The sequence below is a fragment of the Podarcis cretensis genome (assembly GCF_951804945.1).
Source record: "Podarcis cretensis genome assembly, chromosome: 15".
Lineage (NCBI taxonomy): Eukaryota > Metazoa > Chordata > Lepidosauria > Squamata > Lacertidae > Podarcis > Podarcis cretensis.
The window spans coordinates 14925322-14951365 of NC_137185.1; the positions used below are offsets into that span (position 1 = coordinate 14925322).

Consider the following 26044-nt stretch of genomic DNA (forward strand, 5'->3'; position numbering starts at 1 on the left):
AGACCAGCCTATCCAGACATGCAGGATGTTGGTGTGTGTTTCAATCTGCTTTTAGTTTGTTGCTGATATCTTTTGAATTTTCAAAGAGATGTTTTTACTGATACTTTCATTCTTTGCTCCTCTTCGCAAAGTGCTTTTAAACAATCACGCAGTGTATTTTATGATTATTATTTTTAATGCAAATTCCCCACTCTAGAGACATGGGAAGCTACCTTCAGGAAAGTCAAAGCTGTGCGCCATCTAGATCAGTATTATTGACACTGGTAGGCAATGGGCTCTCTGGGGTTTCAGGCAGAAGTCTCCCCCAGCCTCCTTGGAGATGTCATTGGGGACTGAACCAGAGACCTCTTTCATGCAAAATGTATGCTCTGCCACTGAGCTGCGGTGCCTTCCCTTAAAAAAGAAATCAAGGTGCTGGTCCTCATGGTTTCAAATGTTTAAACAAGAAGAGAGGAAGCTGCTTTGCACTGTATCAGACCCTGAGTCTGTCCAGTTCAGCATTGTCTCTGCACTAGGAGACGGTGGCTCTCTAGGTTTCAAGAAACGATCTTTTCCTGCCGTACCTGGAAAGGGATGGAACCTGGGATCTGCTGCATGCAAAGCACCTGCTCTACCCACTGAGCTATGGGTCCTTCCCATGAAAACAAACCAATTGGTCCAACCAGCTCAGTATGGTCCACACTCCCATCACAGCCCTATAAGTGTGTTTGCCAAACTTGGGTCTGCAGCTGGCTTTGGACTACAACTCCCATCATCCCTAGCTGGCAAGCCAGTGGTCAGGGATGATGGGGACTGTAGTCCAAAAACAGCTGGAGACCCAAGTTTGGGAAACACTGAAACATACTCGGGAACAGCCAAAGCGAAAATAAGGAACTTAAACCTAGTGCTCTCAGGAGGTCTACGCTGGGGTATGACTTCGCTGGATACCAGCCCCTGCTGAACTTTACATGCTTCAAGTTGCAGCTAAGTACAAATCCACTTGTCTGAATTTCATTATGGATCAGTGGGAAGGCTCCCGACGAGAAGCGCCATGAATCAAGCTACTTATTTTAAAAAATATTGGCAGCAACAACAACAAAAAAACCCCTTACCTGCAATGGCAGAAATAAGTTTGCCTTCCTGAAATTCTTGTGCTCTGTGTGGTGCAATGAATCTTTGCAAGGCACAGCTAAGAACCTCACATTCATTGGATGCAGGCAGGATCTTCCCAGCAAGAGCATTCCGGATGGTCCGGTCGCAAACAGAGTTACTGATTGTTTAAGGCTGTGTGACCACGAAGATCGTGGCACGGGGTTATTTCTTCGGGCCAGAAATGCAGTCTCAAGAATGACCAGAATGTAATAAGCAGGAGTGCACTTGCAGATGTTTCAACGGTAACGGACAGCTTCAGGGAGGGATGGGGAGAGAAATTGCTCTGGGTTTGTGTTGAGGCCCAATGTGGTGTAGTGGTTAGAGCGCTGCACTGGGACCTGGGAGACCAGGCTTCAAATCCCACCCCCACTCAGTGGACCAGTCGCTGCCTCTCAGCCTAACCGACCTCACAAGATTGTGGTGGGGATTACAGTGGTACCTCGGGTTACATACGCTTCAGGTTACACACTCCACTAATCCAGAAATAGTGCTTCAGGTCAAGAACTTTGCTTCAGGATAAGAACAGAGATCAGGCTCCGGCAGCACGGCGGCAGCAGGAGGCCCCATTAGCTAAAGTGGTGCTTCAGGTTAAGAACAGTTTCAGGTTAAGAACAGACCTCCGGAACGAATTAAGTACTTAACCTGAGGTACCACTGTAATTGAAGAGAGAAGGAAACCATGCATGCCTCCTTGAGAGTAAGTGACTGGCCCAAGGACACCCAGGGGACTTCATAGCCAAGTGGGTCTCCCAGGTCCTAGTCTAACACTCTAACCACTACTCTGACTTTCATAAACTACTACTAATAGGGTCACTGCCTTCTGCAGGCAAGGCTTTCCATGAACATCCTTATCCCAAGCATGTAGGTAGGCTTTAAATGTTATTTGATGCAACCAACTAATGAAAACTTGTGAAGAAATCCCTCTGAGAAGCCTGTGCTCTCCCAACTACTTGACCTAGGATACTTTTTTTATTATCTAGCATGATGAAGCATTCCTGGGATGCTCAAAAGCAGGTGTGCTGCTTTATTTTGGGACCTGTTGATTGGCCTAATGGAAGTATTGCTCCAGTATGTGCTTTGGAATTTCTCTGCACATTTGAGGGGTGAAAGAGAGGGGAAAGAGAGAGGAAGGAAAAGAAACATATTTGTACCATCTGGTGAGTGTTTAATTAAGTGGGGAGAAATTGGCTCTTGCACCTATTTCTTTCCCTGCACTGCCACCTAGTGTTAGAGAAAAGGAACATCCACAGGGCTCTGGCAGGGAGCTTAGCAGCATCTGGGCAGTACTGAAATATTTTATTGCAGGGATGTTTTATTCCTGCATCGTAGGGGTGGGACTAGGTTACCCTTGAGTCCCTTCCAACTCTACGATTCTATGATTCTAATTACTTCTATTCTGAAAAAAAAAAATAACCCCATTATTATTATTATTATTTAATAATAGCATTTATTTCCACCTTTTTCTCCAAGAAGCTTAAGGTAGTGTACATGGTTCTTCCCCTTATTTAATCCCCGCAACAACCCTCTGATGTAGGCTAGTCTGAGAAACTGTGACTGGCACAGTGAGCTTAATGGCTGAGTGGGGACTTGAACCCTGGTCTCCCAGGTCCTGGTCCAACACTCTAACCACTGCACCACACCGGTTAGCAAAAGGGTATGCTGTGCTGTAGTAGTTAAGAGCAGAGGTGGGAAAACCTTTCGCCCCACCGGGCTAGATCTTTACCTTCCCCATTGCCTTGGCCAACTGTGACAGGCAGACAGGCCCACGCAGCTGCCAATCTTCTAGCGCCATAATGATGCCAAGTGATTGACAGCTGGGTGGTCCCAGCTGATGTGGACCTGAGCTCCCATCACACAGAGAAATGAGTAAGAGGGGGACACAAGTCCAACCACAACCGTAGGCCCAGGAACCACTTCTTACACCATTCATAATTGTGAAGGGGCAGATTTCATGGAAATGGACACAGACTCCTATTTTCTGCACGATACTCCACAGTTTGACTGCACAATTGAAAATAAAACTGATTATCGTGCCATTGTACAAATCCATGGTGCTACCACATTTAGAGTAATTGTATACAGTTCTGGTTGGGAGAAGGTTCAGAAAAGGATCATCCAGAATGATCAATGGGATCCACCCCTATGAAGAAAGGCTGAATCATTTGGGACCTTTTAGAGAAAAGGCAAGTAAAAGGTGACATGACAGAAGTTTAAAAAATGATGCACAGCTTAGAGAAAGTGGAAAGAGAGCAGCTTTCCTCTGTCATAGCACTAGAGCTCGCGGACATCCAATGAAGCTGAATGTTGGAAGATTCAGGACAAACAAAAGAAAGTCCTTCTTCACGCAGGGCACAGCTGAACTCTGGAACTCACTGCAGCAGGAGGCAGTGACGGCCATCAACTTGCATGGCTTTAAAAGAGAGGTGGGCAAATTCAGGAAAGAGAGGGCTATCAATGGCTACTAGACTCCATAGTTGGAGGCAGTATTGGTTTGTTGGGAACCACAGGAGGGGAGAGGGCTTTTGTGCTCGAATCCTGCTTGCCGGTCTCCCCCAGGCATCCAGTTGGCCACTGTGGGAACAGGATGCTGGAGGAAACAGCCCACTGGCCTGATCACTTGGGCCCACTGCCTCCACCACCTTCCTGGGTGAGAGGAACAAGTTGTGACAGGTTTAACATGTCCAGAGTTAAGAAACGAGGCATTGACTTCTGTACAAAAAAGACGGGTAAATGCGAAAGAACCTTGTTGTGGAAGAGGTTTAATTTCATTCAACAGCAATTCAGTAACAGCAGCTATGATACAGAGTTTAGGGGTGAATGTACGGACCTGGTAACCAGAATTAGCACCTAAGGGCGTCACAAAAAGAGGAACAACGGCAGGGAAAGGAGCCCCCCTCTTAAGGCAGAGGTGGATATTATCTGTAGCCCTCCAGATGTTGCAGGACTTCAACTCTCAGCACCTCTGACCACTAGTCCTGCTGGCCGCTAGGAGTTGGGATATCCTCAGTGACAGCTGGAGGGACTCACAGATGCATGCACCCCTGCTCTCAGAACGGAAGTGGTAAAATACAAGTTCTCTGCAGTCAGCTTTGTCTGTTCCACCCATGTACCTGGGGTTAAGGAGCGAACGCCATAAAAATATTTACCTTTTGAGAAACTCCAAAGAGCTCACAGAATAAAGGAACACAAAGGAAGCGAGGACACAAATGGATCACAGTCTCGGTCTGAACTTATTGCAAAAAAATGGAAAAGGGTCCTGAACAGCGAAACAGCTGTACTCACGCTCTTTTGGCAGACTTGCGGGAATCTACTTTGTTATTTTACGAGAACCCCAATATCCACCAGCTGGTGCAAAAGACATAGGCTTAGAAAGAATGAGTCCTGAGCCCTGGAATGAATTCTGAGTACTGCAACTCAACTGAGCTCACAGTCCTGGGTATCTGAGGGGCTGCCACACGGGTGGAAAGTGCACTCTCCTTCATTTAGGGTTTTAAAACAAGAGGTTGTCAGGGATTCTTTAGCTGTGATTCCTGCACTGCAGGGGGTTGGACTAGATGACTCTCAGGGTTCCTTCCAACTCTACAATTTTATCATCCTATGATTCTTTTCCTTTTTTTCTGACTTCCTCTATGTTAATCAGTTGGAAACAATAGTAAACTTTGAAAGCCTTATCACCTCATTTTTTACCCTGGACCAGACGACCTTTGGGTTTCCTTCCAACCCTATGATTAATTTTTTTCTTTTAAAGGAATTCTGACCCCAAGAATCCTGTCTTGGGGTTAACTGAGCTCACTGTCTTTACTACATAAAACCCCACTTCTGGAGACTCTTTCCCACCTGCCTCCTCTTTGTTTCATCAATATCGTTCTGCCCTGCAAGCCAAGGCATTTAACCATCAGAAGCCACACATTCTTCCTGATCCCTCCCTGCAGATTCCTCTCAACTTCCTGTCTGGCCTTGGTTCCCGAAGCGGCTCGAAAACCAAGATACTTGGAAATCTACTCCACAGTTCGTCAATGATCTCCACATCTACAAGTAAGATGGTTAAGACTGGAAGACCCGGGGGCTGGGGGAAGACATGCAAAAAAGTGGCGATTCCAAAACGTGTTGTACTGCGGCATCAAGCCGTTGACACTATAAAGCTCAGCTTCTCTCCTTGTGTCATTTGAAGGGGGTGGGAAATTGCAAGTCTTGTGTCTGCTTTCCCTGCAGAAGGTCCCAGGCTCAAATCCTGGCACCTTGAGGTGAAAGGGATAAGGAAAGACCGGTCTAAAACCCGGGAGAATTGCTGCCAGTCAGTGTGGACAATACTGAGCTAGATGGACTGGTTCAGCATATAAGGCAGCTTCCTATGCTCCTATATTTGCAGGCTTGGCATTAAAAAACAAAACAAAACCAGAAGTCACTGATACTTAGGATGAATTTAATAGCAGGGGAAATAGCTTTGCTTTTTGCAGGTAAGAGCTTCTAAGACAGGTTCGCGCGCCTCACAGGGAGTGCCACCCAAACCTCCCAGCCCTTCGCCAATCCCATACAGGTGTAGAAAAAGCATCCGTTACGGGCAGGTTCATCAATTCAGGCTGGCAAGTCACTGTGTCTGAACAGGGTCATTGGTTCTCTGGCAAAAGGGAAGGGGATCTGAAAGGGTGGGTGGACCAGGCTACTGAAAGACTGGGAAAGAGGGGCAAAAAGGAAAGAGAGACCCAATTCAGTGCAATGTGGACCCTTCCAGTGAACTACTGGTAGGGAAGGCGTGATCAGAGACCTCACTTAAACCCAGCGCTGAGGAAAGGCTACACAACATTACAGATATAAATCCCAAAACAGATATATATACACAATACGATCACATCTTACACGGGGGGTTGGTTCCAAGGGTTCTGCATATACCCCAAAACACATATGCTCAAACCACCCCTGCATGAGCATCCCTAGCCTTCCAGAGTCCGCATTGCTGAGCATACAAACACACCCCAGCAAGGAAGAGAGCTGAAAAGCTGGGGCAAAGAGAGGTTTTAAGCTCTCCACCTTGCTTGCGTTGAACGTGCAGGATTTCAACCAGCCGGCCTTCAACAGCACGTGATTGGAACTGCACTGGTTAAATGCGTGTAAGACGCACTCGTACTGTATACCCATAGAAGTTACACCTGCAACTTTGGGAGGTTGAGGATTCCACAGAATCTCGTCCCGCTATTGTGTCAAATATACGAGGAAAGGCAGGGAAAGGAAAAGAGGGCCAGTGTGGTCTTCTGCACCCATTACACATTCCATGTCTGTACCCTGGCCAGCCTTCTTTCACCCTGCAGGTACAGATCTGGTCTTCGCATTGCACTAAAGCCAGGCTCAAATTCCAGACAGAAGGGAACATTACAGGGCTACGTATATACACGCTGCCCAGGCCTGGTTTTCTCCAACACAGGGTGTCATTTTGCCACAATTCCAAATAATGCTTTGCAATGACAAAACATTTCAAGGTTGTTGTTATTTTTTAAAGGGAGAATGGCCACACTTTTCAAGCATGTTTAATCCCACATTGATGATGGGCCAAATCCTGCTTGCTTTTAGAGCAGTGAAAACTGGCTCATAAACATGTGGGTCCCGCCCGATTTTGCTCTGACTTCGAAGAGACCCAGTTGTGCTGAAGGACAACACAGGAAGAAAGGGTTATTTTCATCTCTCTCTCTCTCTCTCTGTATAAATTCAGCTTGCAAACACCCAGATGCCCTCTCCAGATGTTTTGAAATACAGCTCCCATCAGCCCCAGCCAGCATAGGATACCTGACGGGAGTCAAAGTTCAAAACATCAGGAGGTCACCAGATTAGGTGAGACCAGAGTAACTGGATGAGGAATTGTGAATATTGAGGAGATGGCCTTGGTCAAGGTATACAGTTAAGATAAAGCAAATTGTTTCCCACTACAAGGTTCTAATTTCCTGCCATTCTACCTCCCCACAATTCCTGGGGAGGGGGGGGAAACCTGTAAGCAGTAAATTTAACTCATTGACAGTAAAGAAACAAAAACCAACATTTAGCATTCCTTACCAGATGCCATGCAGGTGAAAGCACAAGCCCAATATTGCAGACCTATTTACAATTGTTAAATATTTACTTTACAACATATTTCCTTCTCCCCGCCCCTAAGAAGGAATAAAAGAGTACCATTCCAGTTTTTTTTACCTACAACTTGGCATCCCTTGCAAAGTGCTGATAACCACCTTATTTTTTATTTTTGAAGCAGGAAAAAAATACCAGCAAAAACTTCACTTAAAAAAAGAGAAACAAACCAAATATCACACACGCACACATACATGCATACCTGGAAGGGAGAACAGGGGGAGCAGAGAAAAAACCACCTGTGTTTCTTAAAAATTATACCGGATTTGTGTAAAAAGGAAGAAGTTAAATTGGGTTTGAGGAACACGCAAAACCCACAGCCCTCATAGTAGCTGGCTAACTCTGGCTAAAATAAGTATCATGTGACACACTTGCCAGCAAACAGTACCTTTAAAATGTGCCAGTTTTAAATTCCTCTGATTTTCTTGCCCCTCTTTAGCCCACTCCCCAAGCAGAAGGAAGCGGGGTGGGGGACAGAGAGGGAGGGAGGGATGTCTCTGAGCCCCAGAAGGTGCTCATCACCCAGCGTAAACCTGGGGCTGCAACGGAGGCGGCAGCTTGTCATTCTCCACGTTTTCAGAGTCAATGGCAGCCAAGGCCGGATTGGGGGGCTTGATTTCCAAGGGATACTTCTCCACGATCTCCTGGACCTCCTTGGTGATCCCGTCAGTCCAGTCAATGAGGTCCCGCTCGAGTTTTTTGGCCTCGCTCACAATCCTCTCCTGCCGCTCGTTGAGCTGGGAGAGGAGGTCAAGGTTCCTGTACATCTGCTGGACCCCCACGCAGACGTCAGCCGGCCAGCTCTCCGGCTCCTGCTTTTTGGGGGACGCTTGGCCGGACATGTAGCGGTCGAAGTCTTCCTCACTCAGGTTGAGGGACTGGGCATCCAGCTTCTCTATGAAGGCGACGGCACAGCACTGGAGGCAGGGGGGAAAGGCACCACGCTTATTCCCACGCTACACAAAGCACAAGATCCATACACACACACAGCACGCCCAACCAGCTAAGCTGCAATTTTTATTCCAGCTGCTTGAAGTTACTCTTGAGCAGTGGCCATGGGGGAAAAAAGGCAAATTACATGCTAGGGAGTGTTAGGCAAGGAACTGAAAATGAAACAGCCGATACCACAGTTGTTGCTGGCAATATGTTGGCACCAGCTTGGCTGCAGGAGTTACCAGAAGGAGGCATACAAGGCACCAACCAATCACCTTAGGGACTCCACTCTGGATTTGTGTAGGGTTTACACCTTATCCCTTTCTTCTCCTGAAAATATCCCGCAAGGCAGCAAGGTTTAGGATCAGTTTTCCTTCTCCTAGATGGGCTGCCTTCCCAGGTTGATGAGCCCCATCTGCCCCTCACTTCCCTTTACAGCACAGGCAGAAACTGCCTTCTTGTCGTTGGGCCCATGACTGGTCTCGTCCGCTCAATCCAGAACCTGCCTTTGCATGCAGGGGAAGTCCCTAACTCCATCAACTACTCTCACCTGGTTTAGCTGGCCAGTTGAAGCTGTTTCTCGGGGTGTGGCCACTATTCAATGCTGACAGCTTCTAGGAGCCACAGGTGAGAGCTGAGTGCAGGGTGGGGACCAAAGGTGGGTGAACTACCCCAGGAGGAACACAATGTGTCCCCCACCAGAGGTACTAGCCCTCCCCTAACACCATTATTCAAATCTATAGTGCAAGTGCATTTGGAATAATGTGCAGAGTTCTGGCCACCTCAACTTGCAGGAGACTCCAATTCATCAGTTCATCAGTATCAGTCTTTAGTATCAGTCTCATATGAAAAATAAAAATGTGGCTCCCTTCTACACTTGAAGACTTATACAAACTCGCAACATAACAACTTGCATATAAACGCAGACTTGCCATGGACAAATTCAATGATATTTGGAACCCACTCTTACAAATACTGTAACAGGTTAAAGATCTGGTGAAGTGCAATAACAACTTTGTAAAGTATTCAGTTTTGGGTTTTTCCCCTCCTCCCTTTATTTTCCCTTCTACACAGGTGCTGTCTCTCTTTTTTTTCTTCTCTTTTTTATTTACGTCCCACCATGTTTAGTGCACATATAATTATGTACCTTTTGAACTTGCAATAAAGATGTCTGGGGAGAGAAAAACTTGCAGGAGACTCTCCCACAGACTGCAGTCAGCTGGGTGTACAAGGGATGATAAGGTGGTCTCTCAAATAACCAGGCCCTGAGCTATATAGGCCCAGCAGCAAATCGACAGCCAGTGCAAATCCCACAAGCAAGGCATCATATGCAGGTGACGTTTGCCACCCCTTCCCCGCCCCCAGCAAACCAGTTGCCTCCTTCTGCACCAGCTGCAGCCTCTGGACCAACCCCAAGGGCAGTTCCACACACAGCGCATCGCAGCAGTCCAGTCACGAGGTTACCAATGCATGGGCAGCTGTAACAATGAACCAGCCCCTGCCTCCTGCCCCCCCCCCCCCCCCGCAATGTACCTACCAGGTTTGTAAAGTAGTAACCATCTTCGCCAGACATCAGCCGGCTGGGGTTGCAGAACCGAGTGATATACTGGATGTTGGACTGGAGGCGAGGAGGATTCCCCTTCAGGACAATGTAGATGAGGGTGGGCAGGAAGTCATCGGCCGAAGCCGGCTCGTCCTTTGTGGTCCGGATGGCAGTGAAGATGTGTTTGCTGCAGCTGGTGATGCAGGCCAGCTTGTCCCGGGGGACACGCTTGGAATCCATCTCGATGATGTCTGTGAGACATGGGAGAAGCCCAGAGGGTTAGGGAGGGGTGCATTCTCCAGCAGCCATGTGCCCACAGAGGCTCTAGCAGATAGGAAGGTCAGAGGCTCTGGTCCATCTGGGTCAGCGCTGCCGACACTGAACGGCAGCTGCTCTCCCAAGGTTTCGTGCTGCTATACAAACCGGCGGCACAACAGCATTTGAAATGCGGGATGCCATTCCGGTCGCCTCCCCTCATATTGTAGAGGTTCAGGAAAGGTCAAGGGGGTGAAGAGGCAAAGGTTGCAGCCTTTGGGATGTTTTGGCTTGGAGAGAAGGCAAGCCGAATGCGCCCTTTACAAAACTATGCATGGCATGGGGAAGGCAGGTAGAGAAAAGTTTTTCTCCCTCTCTTGTCCTACTCATGGGCACCCAAAGAAGCTGAATGTTGGAAAATTCAGGATGGACAAAAGGAAGTCCCTTCATGCAGCGCAAACAGCAGAACTCCCTGCCGCAGGAGGCAGAGACGGCCACCAACTTGGGTGGCTTTAGAAGAGGATAGGACAAGTATGTGGAGAAAGGTATTGATGGCTACTATCTATGTCCTGGGACGCAGGTGGTGCTGTGGGTTAAACCACAGAGCCTAGGACTTGCTGATCAGAAGGTCGGCGGTTTGAATCCCTGCAACGGGGTGAGCTCCCGTCGCTCAGTCCCTGCTCCTACCAACCTAGCAGTTTGAAAGCACGTCAAAGCGCAAGTAAATAGGTACCGCTCCGGCGGGAAGGTAAACGGCATTTCCGTGCGCTGCTCTGGTTCGCCAGAAGCGGCTTAGTCATGCTGTCCACATGACCCGGAAGCTGTACACCGGCTCCCTCGGCCAATAAAGCGAGATGAGCGCCGCAACCCCAAAGTCGGTCACAACTGGACCTAATGGTCAGGGATCCATTTATGTCCTGCCTCCACATCTGGAGGCAGCAATGCTGCTCAATCCCAGATGCTGGGAGCCACAGTCCTGCTTGCTGGTTTCCCATTTTGGCATCTGGCTGGCCACTGTGAGAACAGGAGGCTGGACTAGATGGGCCACTGGCCTGACCCTTAAGACTCTTCTGATGTCCTTGGGACTCTCCCTAGGCAACGCTCTCTCACCACTGCTACTTCCTATTCTTCTGGAGTGTTTCTGCCTAGCTGGAATAAGCCCTTTAACTCTGGAGAACACAGGTGCATGTATGTACAGTTTTCTGACTTAGGTGTGGCCGGAAACATTGCCTACATTTCCCTCTGGCTCTCTCAGAGTTAGGTAGCCCTACCTGGAGACACTGAGGACCTGGACCTAGTAGAGCTTTCTGTGGGCAGTGCATGTGTTCTACCGCTGAGCTTATGGCCCTGAGCAATAAACCTTGGGGAATCTTGTAAGAAACAAAAAGATGCCCCTGCTTCTTGAGCGGTCAATCCCGATCCAATCTTGGATGGTTTTCCACGGAAAGATGCAGCAAAGCCACACACTGTGGGCTGCATCCATGTTCTTGAGGGCCGCCTGTTATGGTGCTTTAGCAGAGAGACGTATTTGTTTCTGTGTCGGTGATTTTAAGGCTGGGCAATGGTTTTGCAAAGAGATCATGGCATTCCACCCGCCGTTGCGCCAGCTGGGACCCAGCATCCCTCGGCATACCTGTGATGGCCTTTACGACCACGTCGGAGACTTCGGGGATTTCTTCATTGACAGGAACACAGAGCATCTGAGGAGTGACCCAGTGCAAAGCTCTGAAAGCAGAGGAGGAGAGAAAGAGAAAGAGCTCAAGAAATCAAGTTGGTAGAGCATGAGACTCTTAATCTCAGGGTTGTGGGTTTGAGCCCCATGTCGGGCGAAAGATTCCTGCATTGCAGAGGGGTAGACGAGACGACCCTCGTGGTCCCTTCCAACTCTACAATTTTAAGATTATGGATTTTGGGAAAGCAAAAGTTACAGCTACACTAAAATAACTCCCTTATCGCTTTAACAGACATGGAGAACCCCAGGAACTGTAGTTTGTCCAGGGTGCTGGGAATTATAAATTGATGTGGTCAACCCACTTACATGAACTACAGTTCCCAGAATTCTTTGGGGGGAGACATGACTGTGGCATGAGAGTGCTCACGTATGGCATGAATGCGGCTGTAGTTTAACCTTCTTGGCAAACTAACATGCTCAACAAGAAGAAAATATTTTAAAACAAGACTTAAAAAAAAAAAAAGAACAAGCAGAAAAAATGTGAGGAAAAAATATTTTAAAAACTGAATACAACCACCACTTATTTTTGTATTTCTTGGGCCTGGTATGCTAATATATAATCTTCAAATGAAACTGATTTAATCTTATTTGTAAAATTAGTAACTAACCCATGTAATACGCCTTTCTGAACCCGATGTCCTGCAGTAAAAACCATGTAAAAATAAACACTGACAATTAAGTAAATTTCAGGGATGAATAGCAGAAAATTGCTTTTTTCAAAACATCGTTTTGCTGCTGCTATTGTTATTCTGTTTTTAATACAGTGTACAGAATACAAATTACATTAATCCTCCTTTCATTATCAGGAGCAGCCTGATTAGACATTCATCACTAGGGATATACCATGCACCATTTTGTTTTAAAGGCTGGTGGACCGAAGTTGACTGTAGCAGAAAATTTATTGGGGGGAGGGATGAGACATGCAAGGGGAATCCAGCTAAAAATACATTTGATAGTACGCAGCGGCCCCTAACTTGCATGACCCAACTACAGGGTCAGGTTCCTCCACCTGCCACTCAAAAATCTGTGTGGCTGGGTAAGATTCCCAAGCAACATTGGTTGCTGGCTTGAAAACTACAGGGGCTGAGACAAAATAGCACACAAAGGCTTATAAATGGGCTACTCGTGTTTACTGTGACTGTGTAAAAGTCTTGTGGAACGCTCTGCCACTGGAGAGTCAAGCAGATGCCTTCTGTGCCAACTTTTTAATGCCTGCTGATTCCGCCCCCCCCCCCATTCCGCCAGGCTTATGCAGGTAATTAAGAATGCAACGTCTTCCACAATGGGTAACGAATGTCTGCTTTTCAAAAACGGAGATGATAGTTTTTGATATGATTTTCTCTTTTTACTGCTATAAATTTTTAATTGATATACAGTGGTATAGAAATATGTTTATAAATGAGTAATAAAATGAATTCAAAATCTCTTGCTTTCCCTGTAATGCTAGGGTCAGTGGTAACCCACCCAGACTGTGTTTTGTTTTAGTTTAGTAGACTATGCTCCTGCTTGTTTTTTACATTTTTTATTTGTTTGCATACTTTACCAAAAATGTCATTTCGAAACTTTTTTTTTTAAAAAAATGGGGGTTTACAAACGAGGCAAGGACACCCGTTGGTGCCACCCTGAAGCAGGCAGAAGCGTAGCAACTACATACAGGCTTATCAAGCAGATTGAAGGCAGAACAACTTCCCCCAAGGGGGCCTTCCCAGAGCCACACCTGATCCTCCTTTGGACAGCAAGGTCCTTCTTCTCATCCTCCGTGGTTTCCGGGCAAAAAACGTATTTGTAAAGCCGAGTCATGACGTACTTCTCAATCTGGTCCATCGCCTTCTCCGCTTTGTCCGGGGACACTGAAAAAAAGACATCCTGAGATCAAAGAATACAGTGGTACCTCGGGTTAAGTATTTAATTTGTTCCAGAGGTCCGTACTTAACCTGAAACTGTTCTTAACCTGAAGCACCACTTTAGCTAATGGGGCCTCCTGCTGCTGCCGGGCCGCTGGAGTACAATTTCTGTTCTCATCCTGAAGCAAAGTTCTTAAACTGAAGCACTATTTCTGGGTTAGCGGACTCTGTAACCTGAAGCGTACGTAACCTGAAGCATATGTAACCTGAGGTACCACTGTACCTGGCTTCCCCACACAGTTTGAAGAAGCGGAGGCAGAGGCTGCACCAAACTTCCGGTTCCACCTGTTTTTAGCCAAATGCTGCCTGAGAAAACACCTGAGCATCTTCTAGTCAAGAGCCCTCCTTTAAGAGCTGCCCTGCTAGATCAGACCAGGAGTGGGCTCCCTTGAACCAGGAAACTCGTTCAGCCCCTTATGTATGCTACTACTGCAGTGCGTGTTTTGTTAGCCCCAAAATGGAAAACGAGCGAGGTCCCAACCAAAGAAGAATGGCAACTTAAGTTGACAGAATATGTGCAGCTTGCAGACTTAACATACAGAAAAAGAGAACAAGAAGAACATATGTTTAGAGAAGATTAGCAAACGTTGATTGAATATATGGGAAATAACTCTGTACAGCTGAAAACACCGGCAGCATTAAGATAAATTCAACAGTGTAAAGAAGTTTTGATGGATGCAATAATGGAATACTGAATGGTATAGTTTTTGTAAAATATGCAGGGATTAATGATATGTAAAATGAACCATGGAAAGAGAAGAAGGGAAATCATTGATATCTTAAGGATGTAAAAATGAGGATTTTAAACTGTAAAACAGAAAATTTAATAAAAAGTATATACAAAAAAGATAAAGAAAGGAAACTCATTCAGCTCAGACACTGAGCTCCAGCTCTGAGGGCCTTCTGGTGGTTCCCTCATTGCAAGAAGCAAGATTACAGGGAATCAGGCAGAGGGCCTTCTCAGTAGTTGTGCTCACCCTGTGGAATGCTTTCCCATCAGTTGTCCACAAAATAAACATCTGACATTTAGAAAACGTCTGAATATGAAAGTTCTTAATGTTCTCATCCTGAAGGTGTTTTACTGTGGTTTTATATTTTGTTGGAAGCTGGTCGGAGTGGCTGGGGCAACCCAGTCAGATGGGCGGGGTCTAGATAATAAATTGCTGTTGTTGTGGTTTCTGAACTAGAAGCTTGAGACGGGCTCAAGAGCCAAGGGTCAGAGGGCCTATTTTCTGAACTCTACAGCATCACAGGACCAAGCCCTTGTACCCTAAATCCCTTCTAGTTGTGGGGGGGGGAGAGAGAGAGAGCATGGCACTCCTCAGGTGCTCACACTGTGTTTTAAAGTTCCCTCTTGCATGCTCCCACAGAAAAAAGGCCCACACAATCACAAAAAAGGCTATGGAGGGCTACTAGCCATGATGGCTCTGCTCTGCCTCCACAGTCAGAGGGAGAAAAGCTTCCAAACACCAGTTGCTGGAAACCACAGGAGGGGAAAGTGCTGCTTGAGGGTTTCCCCCCGACATCTGGTTGGCCACTGTGAGCAAGATGGGATAGCTGTGAGGTCCAACTGTGAGGTTACCAATGAATGGGCAGCTGTGTTCAAGCTTCCCCAATCCTGGAATGACCATAGCTGTCTTGCAACGGAAGCTGTAATGTGTGTGCATGCCTCCCCTCCCAAGTCCCACTAATGGCAACTAAGAGTAGAAATGAGAAATACCTTTCCAGCGGCTCTGCAACTTATCTGCCACATTCTGGTAGAAGTCCTGGGCGTATTCGGACTGTTCCTCAATACTCAGGTCCTGGAAAAGAGCACCAGTTGTGCAGGTGAGAATAGGCAATGCAAAGTTATGAGAAAGAAGATTCCGACGAAACATCAGGAAGAACTTTCTGACGGCAATAGCTGCTCAACTGTAGAACAGACTACTTCAGAAGGTGGTCCACCTTCCAATCAAAACAGAGGCTGGAAGGCATTCTGCCAGAGGGTCTTTAGCTGTAACACCTGCATTGGTTTCCCCCAATATCTATTTCCAAAGCTTTCCCCCCTTGTTTACCAACTATCCCCAAGAAAAATGCAACATAAAATCTGAGTAGGTTATCTTAAGATGTGGCAGCTCCATCTGGGCCAAATTTCAAATATCCCTGCAGTAAAGACTGAAGTACGTATGAATACTTTCCCCATAAATATAACAAAAGTATACTACTTGAGCAGATAATCAGGACATTCACATTCTTTGAAGGGGCATAGTGTATTTTCACAAGTCAGCTCAACACCTAATATACATTAATTTCACTCCCTCAAAAACAAGTCCCTGGTTTTAATTCCACCCACCCTCACTCCCAGAGCCTCCGACGGAAAGCGAGGCTTCTCCGCTCTTGCGAGAGGGACCTACCCGCTTGTGATGCATGTTTTCCAAAAAGTGTTTGCACTGCTTGTAGATCTCCTGGCCAGATTTATGGTACGTCTTAAGAAACTCAATGAACTCCTTGGACACCCGGTCCGTTTCAATGCTGACTTGCCGGCTGATTGAAGGGCTGGGAGCCTTAGCGTCTGGGACATCTGCGGGAGAGAAGACGGCACAACCTTTAGGGCACCCCATTATTTGACTTCACTCCTGCCAGGTTTATATTATGAACTGCAAAGGGGTCACTAACCATCACTGGGCCATTTGGAATGTTGAGAAAGTCCGTGGTGAGCCTGTCATAAGATGGCTGCCAAGGGAGGGGGAGAACACAAAATGGTTGCCACCTCTAAAAGAGCAGAAATAGCAGCCAAAAAATGGTGTGGGCACTTGGGGGGGGGGAAAGCAACATTGCATCTATCCTCTGTTCGGAAGGGAAGGGAAGAAGTGGGTATCCAATTTTGGCATGTTCAATGTAGGGAAAGCCAAGCCAGTGCAAAAGAAACTGAGCTGGAGGAGCAAAGGGTCTCCCCTGCGCTGTGGATTTTTGAGGTGATCTTTCGCTGGCACCAGCGGAGGTACTGGCACCCTCATGGCACCCCCTGCCATAGAATAATGGTTTGGGAGAACTATACCTGAGTAGACGCTTTATATGCAGAAAGCACAAAGCTCCATCCAGGCATTTCCAGACTGACAAGGTTTCCTCTCCCTCAAATGTTGCCTGGGGGGAGCCTTGCCACCAGACTGCCTCAGTGGGAGGGATGGGAAGCAGGCAGCTCACTCCACCAGCTTTGCCAAACGTCCAGCTGCTTTAGGCACCTCCTGCTTCTGAACTGCGACAGCTAGTCGTTCTAAGAATTGTGCTGCAGGGGGTTGGACTAAATGACCCTCAGCGGTACCTTCCAACTCTACCATTCTATGATTCCATGGTGCCAGAGTTTGTTTTTTTCCTCTTCCCTGCCCATTCCTTTACCCTCGTATGTCGCACTTTCTGTTTATGGTTTGGCAGCCTGTGTAGGCAGGGACTGTCTTGATGCAATTGACTGCATGCCAGCCACTACGGGAGCCCTTTCAGCCAAAGAGCGGGCTCCAAAGGCTGCCAAAAGATAAATTAAGCAACACAGTGTTTTAAAACGGCCACCAGCCCCGATCAAAAAGGAGACGAGACAGCGTTCCGCAGGCCGCAAACACACAAAAAGGCGCAGGCAAAGCCAAACATTGTCACGGTGTGCTCCAAAATGCAGCGGAAAGTCACCCACCTCTCCGTTTGCCAACCAGGACTGTTCGGAATGGAGGGATGGAGCGTGAGAAGGCGACGCAAATGGAGCAGGGCAGACGAGCGAAAAGCGATGGAAAGAAAAGAGAGAGGGAGAAGGAGAGAGAGAGAGAGAACAAAACACAGGACAGTCTCAGTTTGCGTTTCACAAATACAACAGCGAGCAAAGCACAAATGTGTCAGAGGCAGGGCACACGATGACAGATGTCGGTTTGCAGCAGGGAGAGGAAGACACCAGGAGGCGTTTCACCATTTCGGGCTGGGGCCCAGGCTACCTGGAAGATCGCATCTCCCTGTACAAATCTGCCCAGGTGCTAATGTCCTCGGGGAGCACCTTCCCTGCGTCCCTGGCAACCTGAAAGAGAGCCTTTTCTGTGACTGCTCCCACATTCCACATTGGGGGATCCCCTTCTGAGAGGTCAGGCTGGCTCCCTTCTGCTGGCATGCTAAAATCTTGCTGTTCAGAGAGGCCTTTGGAAACTAAGGTGCAGGCAAAGCACCTGATATATTTTAACTACTAACTAGGTTTTTTATGATTAATTTGTGTTTTGTAACAATGTTTTTAAGTGGTGGAAGCTGCCTCAAATCCCAGCTTGGGAGAAAGTGTGGGATATAAATAGATTAAATAATAACCCTTCACAGGGTTGCTGTGGGGGCTAAATAAGGAAGGGCAGAGCCATGTATGCCACCTTGAGCTCCTTGGAGAAAAGAAAAGGTGGGATACAAATATTAAATAATGGCTGTTCAGCAACCATTGCAGCCAACCACCAGGAGCTCCTTAGTATGCAGTGATGCAAGATGGCAATGAATTGCTTATCACTGCTCTGTGGCAGGGCTAGTCCAGGTGAGCTGACCTTCCCACCGGAGCAACTTCTTTTAAACTTGCACAAAAACTCTCCTCTTTTAACCTATTTTCAGCTACCTGACTTCTGAGTGCCTTCCCTCTTACACACTCTTACACACATGCTTACACACTCTCATCCCCTTTCCCCCACCTTCTTTCCTTCTCTTCTTCCTTCATCTCTCTCTTCCCCCTTTCTTTTTCCTTCTTTCCTGCTATGGTATCTCTTCTCTCTTACATATCCTGTCTCAATTATTATTATCACTATCAGTTTTATTTCAATGCACCTCTCTCTACTGATTTCTGGGGGGCAGAGGGAAGAAAGAGAAAGAGTGTGTCCCTTTCATATTTGCTTATACTAACCTCATTTCTAACAGATGGGGTAAGGAAATTAAGCATGTACAAACCTAACAAAATTGAATATCAGCTTTTTTGTATTTTAGGCACCCCCTCGCCCTAAAAAAAAAAGCCATGATGAGGCACCACTAAGATGTCTGAACCACATGGCAATACAAATGAGTTTATCTGAGCTTTTTAAACACAAACAAAAAGCACATATGCCCTTTTTGGGTTTGTGTATCTAGCTCAGGGGCAGGGGCGCAAGAGAGGGAAAATGTATGGATTAGGAAATTAGTGGGGCTGTGGGACTGACACACACAACACACACACACAAACACACACTGAAGACAGAGAGTGTCCAGGAAACAGTGTTCTACCCAAAGAGGACACACAGCCTGGCATTATCTTTTAAGTGACTTCTACATGGGGGTCTTGAAGCCGTGCAACTGGTCACACCAAGCGTCTTCACTGTTGACTTTGCTGCAGCCCAATGTACACGGTGGAGGCTTAAAAGCATGCCTGCCCCTTTGGAGCCCCTTTCGCACAAACCCCAAACCCCCAAACCCTCTACTTGAACAGGTGGGGCGGGGGAATAGGAAGGTGGAGACTCACCGCAAGACACAGAAACACACAGGAAGCTCAAAGGCAGGCAAAGCATCAGTGAAAACTGTCATCTAGAGGAACATCAGCCTAAAGCCTCGCACTACGGTTGTGCCACTTTCCTGGCTAAGCAAGTGCCAGAGGACCATAATTTCTCCAGGACTACAGGAAGCAAGATGTGTTCCATCTTCAGAGCCCCCCCCCCCCGTGCTTGAGGGGCAGGGTTTGGGGTTATAGCCCTCCAGTCACTGCTAGGCTCCAACTCCCATCAGCTCCAACCCTTGGTCAAGAGATGATGAGAGTTGTGGTTAAGATACGAAGAAGAGCCCAGCTGAATCAGGCTCACTTATGTCTAGCATCCCCTTCTCACAGTGGCCAACCAGATGCCTGTGAGAACTCGCACGCCTTCCAGAGCACAAAAGCCCTCTCCTCTCCTGTGGTTTCAGAAGCATCGCTGTCACTAACTGTTGAGACAGAGCATAGCCATCGTGGCTAGTAGCCATCAACATCACTCTCCTCCAGGAATCTGTCTAATCCTCTTTTAAGGATTTGGTTGTGGTTAAGAGACCTGATCCTCCCCAAACACCCCAGCTGGAGTGGGGCCCTACAGCCCTCCAACAACTCTCCCATTGCCCCCGACCACTGAGCATGCTGAGCAGGGCTGAAGGGAGATGGAGTCCCTTTGTACCTGGGGTGCCACAGGTTCCTCGCTCTTGTTGTAGCGTTATGGGGAGGGCAGGGAGAAGACGGTCAGGAGTCTAAATATCATGGGCAATATGATGCACAAATTGTCTGAAACCTGGTAACTGTTCAGAACAGCTGCATTTCTGGAATCTTAGCAGTTTTACGGAGAGCAAGGATTTAACTCACTAGACATTTAAGGCCAGGTTTTGAACCGCATGTTCTTCCTCGGCAATTACATTTGGAGCAGAAATCGGGAAGATAGGTTATCACAGAGGGCAAATTCCAGAGACAAGAGACTAAGCAGGGAATCTTAGAACTATCAGAAGTGATGGATCCTTTCATGCTGGATGCTGGGGTCCAGGATATGGAACACCATTGCTACTATGCCATGCGAGGAGACACTCCAGCATCATCTAGCTGGCTTCTGCCAGAAACCCCGCGCTTAATCCAATGTGGTGGACCTGGGAGAGACCAGGGTTTGAATCCCCGGTCGGCTCTGAAGCTCACTGGGTAACCCTGGAGCCAGCCACTGCCTCTCGGCCTAACCAACCTCACAGGGTTATTGTGGGGATTAAATGAGGAATCATGTATGCCACCTTGGGCTTCCTGCAGAAAAAGGTGGGATATAAAGTGATAAATAACATAAAATAAATTTGATCCAGCCTTTTGACTTCAAAAATATGATATCCACCTTTTGGATGGAGAGGGAGTACAATTTCTTGAAACAGTCGATCAGTGCAGCTCATAAGAAGTTTGGCAAAAAGCAGCAAGGAAGAGGAGAGCCCTACTGTGTTCAGAAGAACACGAAGAGGTAGTGCTCAGGAAAAGCTGGGGGACCTAAGGGCGGGCTGCAGCTCAGTGGCAGAGCGTCTGCTTTGCATGCAGAAGGTCCCAGGTTCAATCCCCAGTATCTCCAGTTGAGCTGGTTGCCCTGTCTGAAACCTCTGGAGAGAGACTGCCTGCCAGTGTAGACAATACTGAGCCAGATGATCCAATGGCCCGACTGTATAAGGCAGCTTTCTGTGAAACAGAGTTGTACCACCCTGTAGTTTAAGCACATCAGATCTAGCTCTGTGGCAGCAGGGAAGAGCCACAGCTCAGTGGTGGAGAGCATCAGCTTTGCATGCAAAAACATCCAAGGTACAATCCCCAGCATCTCCAGGTAGCTCTGGGAATACTCTAACTGGAGAGTTGCTGCCAGTCAGTGTAGGAAGCACCATGTTAAATGGACCAACATCTGCCTTAGCGTAATATAAGGCAGCTTCCTGGGTTCCCATCGGCCTTCCGGACAGATATAGTGAAAGGGAAATGTGTTCTGCAAGCACAACAGAAACCATGTAGGAAGCTGTTTCTATTAAAATTGGACCCCACAGAACCCTTGAAAAAACAGGTTAGGGAAAGGCAAGGGAACAGAAACAAAAACTGCTGCAGATAGAAAAGCTTGGATTTGGAAAGCCAAAAAAAGTGCAGGATATGGCTGTGGATACACACAGCTCTCTTTTTATTTCTTAAAAACATGTTTCCAGTCCTTATTGGGACAAAGGTAGGGTTGGAAGTGTGTGGGTTAAGACTGCTTAATTCTCAGAAGCAAGAAAACTGGTCAAGCAACTGGAGGGGGAGCATCTTCCCCAATACTAACCACCTCAGACCCTATGACCAACAAGTGAGGCCTTCTTGGTGGGGCTGCCACCAGGGCTGCCCACCTGGTGCTGACCCACAACAGAGCCTTTTCAGTGGAGGTTCCCTGGTTGTGGAATACCTTCCCTAGTGAAGTGTGATTGTCTCCGTCCTTATTCAGGAGAAATGTTCCTATTGACCCAGGTGCATATAGTGACTGAAGAAGACTGTTCCTAGCAACCCTGAGAACATGGGATGGGAAAATGTGTTTAATGGTAGAGTAATTTTTTGAATGGTAAAGTGATTGTAGATGTTTTTTATTATGTTTTTAGAATGTTTTAAAATGTTTGCTTTGTTTTTGTTTCAAATGGTACATCTGTTTCCTGCCCATGGCTCCTCAGTAAAGAGGAGCAGAATATAAACTGGACTGAATTGAACTGAAAAATAAAATAAAATTAATTCAGAGTCCCTGCCCCTCCCAAGACTAGCAAAACTAGAATTATGTAAGGTCAGTCAATTTGCAGACTAGGGGCAGAGTCATAGTGTGTGGTTATAACTATGATAAAGGGCACCTTCAGCCCTGTTCTATTTCTACATTCAAAGACTTGCTTTTTTAAAGGAAGAAGAACACTAATAGTTGACCTAAAAAAAATAGAAATATAATCTCATTTCTGTCACATACAACTCCTAATTTCCCCTTTTCACTGTTATGGCCTGGAGGGGCAGCTTTGATCCAACAGCTTCTATCTCTCAGAGCCTTTTTTAAAAATCTGCCCTTCTTAGAGCCGGAAGGAAATATTCCAATTCAGAACAGTCTCAAGGCCTGAGAATTTTTAGTTTTGCTTAAAACCTAAGAAAAGAAACATCAATGCACACAAGAGACTCCATTATGCACATTCAACACTTTTGTAAGTTAAAACCGTGTGGAATGCAGCAAGTCTTTTTATCCATATTTTCTTGAGTGAAAGAACCAAGGTTTTAGGCTCCTATGCTAGCTTCTGGAATGTTTTAATTACATTTATAACCCTCCCTTCCTCCCAAAGGAACATGGGTAGCTTCTGGCTTCCTATTTTATTTATCTAAACAAGATTCACATACTGCTTAATGGCAAGAAACACTCTAAGAAAAAGCCCCTGCAGGCCCCCAGCAAATTGTAGAGCAGCCTTTGCTGATCAGGTGCTCTCCAGAGGTTCTGGACTACAATTCCCATCAGCCCCTGGGCAGCTGCCTGCTCCTTCCACAGCAGCTAAGGTCGTCTGACAAGGTCCTCCTGGCTGTGCTGCAGCCTGCAGAGACCTGCCTGACTGCGACCAGCGGGAGGACATCCTCATGGAATCACCTCCCTTCTGAATCAAGACAGGTGCAGAAACAGAAGACCCTTCTGCATCTCACTAAAAACATATTCTCTCCCACCTTTGCTAGACCCTGATACCAGGTGATCACAACAACTTGAAATATATCTGCTCTGGCCCGATGCCAGCTGCTATTTTATTTATTCTGCAGGTATTTTTGTACACAGCCTTGTGATGCTCAAATACCTAAGAACACAAGAGGAGCCTGCTGGATCAGGCCAGTGGCCCATCTAGTCCAGCATCCTGCTCTCACAGGACTCAAGCACCACAGCTCTCTCTCTCTCCTCCTGCGGTTTCCAGAACAACTGGTATTCAAAGCATTGCTGCGTCCAACCGCAGAGGCAGAGTAAAGCCATCACAGCTTGCAGACAAGGACAGCCTTCTTATCCTCCATGAACTTGTCTGATGCTTTTTTAAAACCATCCATGTCGGTGGGCCATCACTGCCTCCTGCGGAAGCAGGTTCCACAGTTCGCTCAGTGCAGCTGCCTCCATGTTCTTGCATCCTCATAGTAAAATTGCTCCCTTCTACAGTGATACCTCTGGTTGTGAACGGGATCCGTTCCGGAGGCCCATTCGCAACATGAAAAGAATGCAACCTGCAGCAGCGAATCTGCGCACATGCAGGTTGCGATTCCCCACTTCTGTGCATGTGCGTGACATCATTTTGCGCTTCTGCGCATGCGTGAGCAGCGAAACCCAGAAGTAACCCTTTCCGGTACTTCCGGGTCGCCGCGGGACGTAACCTGAAAGAACGTAACATGAAGTATGACTGTATTGAACTGTAACTTTCTGCTCCATAGCCCAAGCTAGCAAAGGTAGAAATACCAAGGTAGCATAATGGTTAAGACTAAGGTTGGGACTATGACCTGGGAGACTAGGGTTCGAATCCTCACTCAGCCATGAAGCTCACTGGGCAACTTCAAGGGCCACTCACTGCCTCTCAACCTAACCGACCCTCACTGGGTTGTTGCAGGAGATTAAATGAGGAGAGGGGGCAACCGTGTTTGCCACCTTGTACTCCTTGGAGAAAAGGTGGGACAAAAATGCAATAAATCAATAAATAATAAAAACCTGCTGCTTTAGTTCTTTGCTTAACTTGAGTCGTGGTCTTGGCCCTTCCGGCAGAAAGTTCAACCAAAATAATAGAACTGCTATTTGTGTCGTCTTGCAGGGAAATGATGAACGCGCTCAATTTGAAGGACTGCGGTGTCTCCAATTCCAACACGGGAAAGGTGGTAAGGAAGCAGTTTGATCAATTGATGAGAGGCTCTATGGGAGCTACTCCTGGCACAACCCTAGCTTTGGATTCGGCAAAGCTGCTAAAATGAGCAGAGAGGCGGGTTTGGTGCGGCTGGGCCGTGTTACCTTCAGCAGGAGAAGAGAGTTCCCAGGGTGGAGTAAAAATCTCCTTCAAGTCCCTGAGAAGGTTATCAGCACTGAGCTCCTTCCCAAGCTGTCCGGACTTAACGCTGGACTCCTGAGCGGCTGGAACAAATGCAAAAAAGGCAAGGACTCCCAAGGGTGACACAGTTAAGGGAGAGGGAGGAGAGGAGAGACCAAAGATCTGGCAGTTCTCGTTCGCAGACAGGAAGGGAGGCCCTGATGAACTGCAGGTGGTTTTATAGTGTGGGAAGTGTGGGATAGGACTTGCTGAGAAGGGTGTGTGAAGGGGTTAAAACAGGCAGAGAGGGGAATCTCCCAGTGCCTACACTGTCTCTTCCTGCCCTGTCCTTTGAAACTGCAGACTGATACTCTTGGGTTGCAAGCTCTGGCTTCCGCCCCCCCCGCCCCCCCCGGCCCTGGCCCCCTTCTTCCAACCCTGCACAGAAAGGCCATCTCAAAAATCATCTCTGCTGAGAACAAAGGACCAAACATGGCTCTCAATGCTGTCATTAGCTGTAGCATTTCCTTTACAATAAAGGTAATGCAGCTGTTATGTTGTGTTGTGGGTTGTGCACTTTGAGAGCTCTGCTGGCTTATCATAAAATAATATTTTTCAGAGTTAAATGATGACTCAGAGCAACTGATTTAAGAGTCTGGAAAGGGCCACAATAATTGCTGTCTACTAATCCAAAAGACTACTGAAACAGAAAAACCTGAAATCATTACCCAGCTGTTGTTTTTAAAAGCCCCCTTAACCGCTCTCCCCCCTTACCCTTCTTAGCTCCTGGTCGAGATGACGCCCCAAAGAATTTCTTCACCGTCGTCACCTTCCGTGATTTCTCGTTGGTTTTCTTCTCCTCAAACTTGGTGAACGTGAGCGACTGAGCCCCTTGAGGGTGCTGAGTGCTTGCGTAGGCCTCCTCCTCCTCACGCTGAAGCCTGAAACCGGGTGGAGAAAAGAGAGCCACAGTTAGTTCCAGCAAGAAGCACTGCTGCTGAGTTTCACCAGCAGCTGGGAATCTCTCCTGTCTCCTCCAGGGTCAGATTCTGGCTCCACAATAAAATCAAGTCACACATTTAAGCATAGCTGTCAACTTTCAGGTTTGAAAATAAGGGATCAGCTGCCTCAAAAAAAAGGGATCAGCAGCCTCACCTGTCCCGGGGACAGTCTATGGGATATCTAACAATCCAGGATAGAAGCGGGAAACGGCGCTGGGATAAGGGAATTTCCCACAAAAAAAGGGAAGGTTGACAGTCATGCATTTAAGCCAGGCTTCTGGCCTACACCTTGCAGCAGGCTGGGAATGGCAATACTATAGACTGCAGTAGGTGTATACCATTTCTGAATGTGCCCCCCGCAAGCAGAAGAATTAGCAGCTCAAGCATAATGGTTTTATCTCACTCATTTCAGTCTGCCAACTTTCTACTTGCAGAAATTTCATTTATTCATTTGCATCCACAGCACAAGAATGTGATCCCTTTATACTGTGTGAAGGGATGTTGAGGTCCATTCCAATGCGTGAGCACACACGCACGTACACACACACCAAGCGTAAGAATTCTGAAAGCTTTGTTCTACCCTATCCAGAGAATTGCCCAACCAACTTTGGTATAAATCTCTGCTTATTTCCCCTTCGCTGTCCCAGGAGGGCTGGAAATGCAAGAACAGAGACAATCAGCTGCTAGACCAAGAACGGAGACAATCAGCTGCTAGATCATATACAGTGGTGCCTCAGTTCTCAAACGAAATCTGTTCCGGAAGCCCATTCAGCTTCCGAAATGTTCAAAAACCGAGGCATGGCTTCCCATTGGTTGCAAGAGCTTCTTGCACTCAGCGGAAGCTGCGTCACACATTCAGGTTCTGAAAAAAGTTTGAAAATGGAAGCATTTACTTCCGGGTTTTAAGCGTTTAAGAACCAAAATGTATGACAACACAG

At 47.2% G+C, this 26044-nt stretch overlaps 1 protein-coding gene across 4 annotated transcripts in view; it reads right to left on the reverse strand.

Annotated features, from left to right (window-relative positions):
• Positions 1-3873: 3873 nt before the first annotated feature.
• RABGEF1 (RAB guanine nucleotide exchange factor 1) overlaps positions 3874-26044 on the reverse strand; it is a 30750-nt gene continuing 8579 nt past the window's right edge. For 2 of the 4 annotated variants that reach the window (XM_079956020.1, XM_079956021.1), the window contains exons 3-10: positions 24880-25046; positions 17273-17293; positions 16005-16171; positions 15332-15413; positions 13425-13557; positions 11609-11700; positions 9715-9971; positions 3874-8161 (exon numbers count right to left, since the gene is read on the reverse strand). In XM_079956020.1, the coding sequence (XP_079812146.1) occupies positions 7763-8161; positions 9715-9971; positions 11609-11700; positions 13425-13557; positions 15332-15413; positions 16005-16171; positions 17273-17293; positions 24880-25046 (1318 nt within the window). In that variant the 3' untranslated portion in view covers positions 3874-7762. The remainder of the gene's footprint in view (positions 8162-9714; positions 9972-11608; positions 11701-13424; positions 13558-15331; positions 15414-16004; positions 16172-17272; positions 17294-24879; positions 25047-26044) is intronic. The other 2 variants (XM_079956022.1, XM_079956023.1) reach the window with 1 other exon arrangement.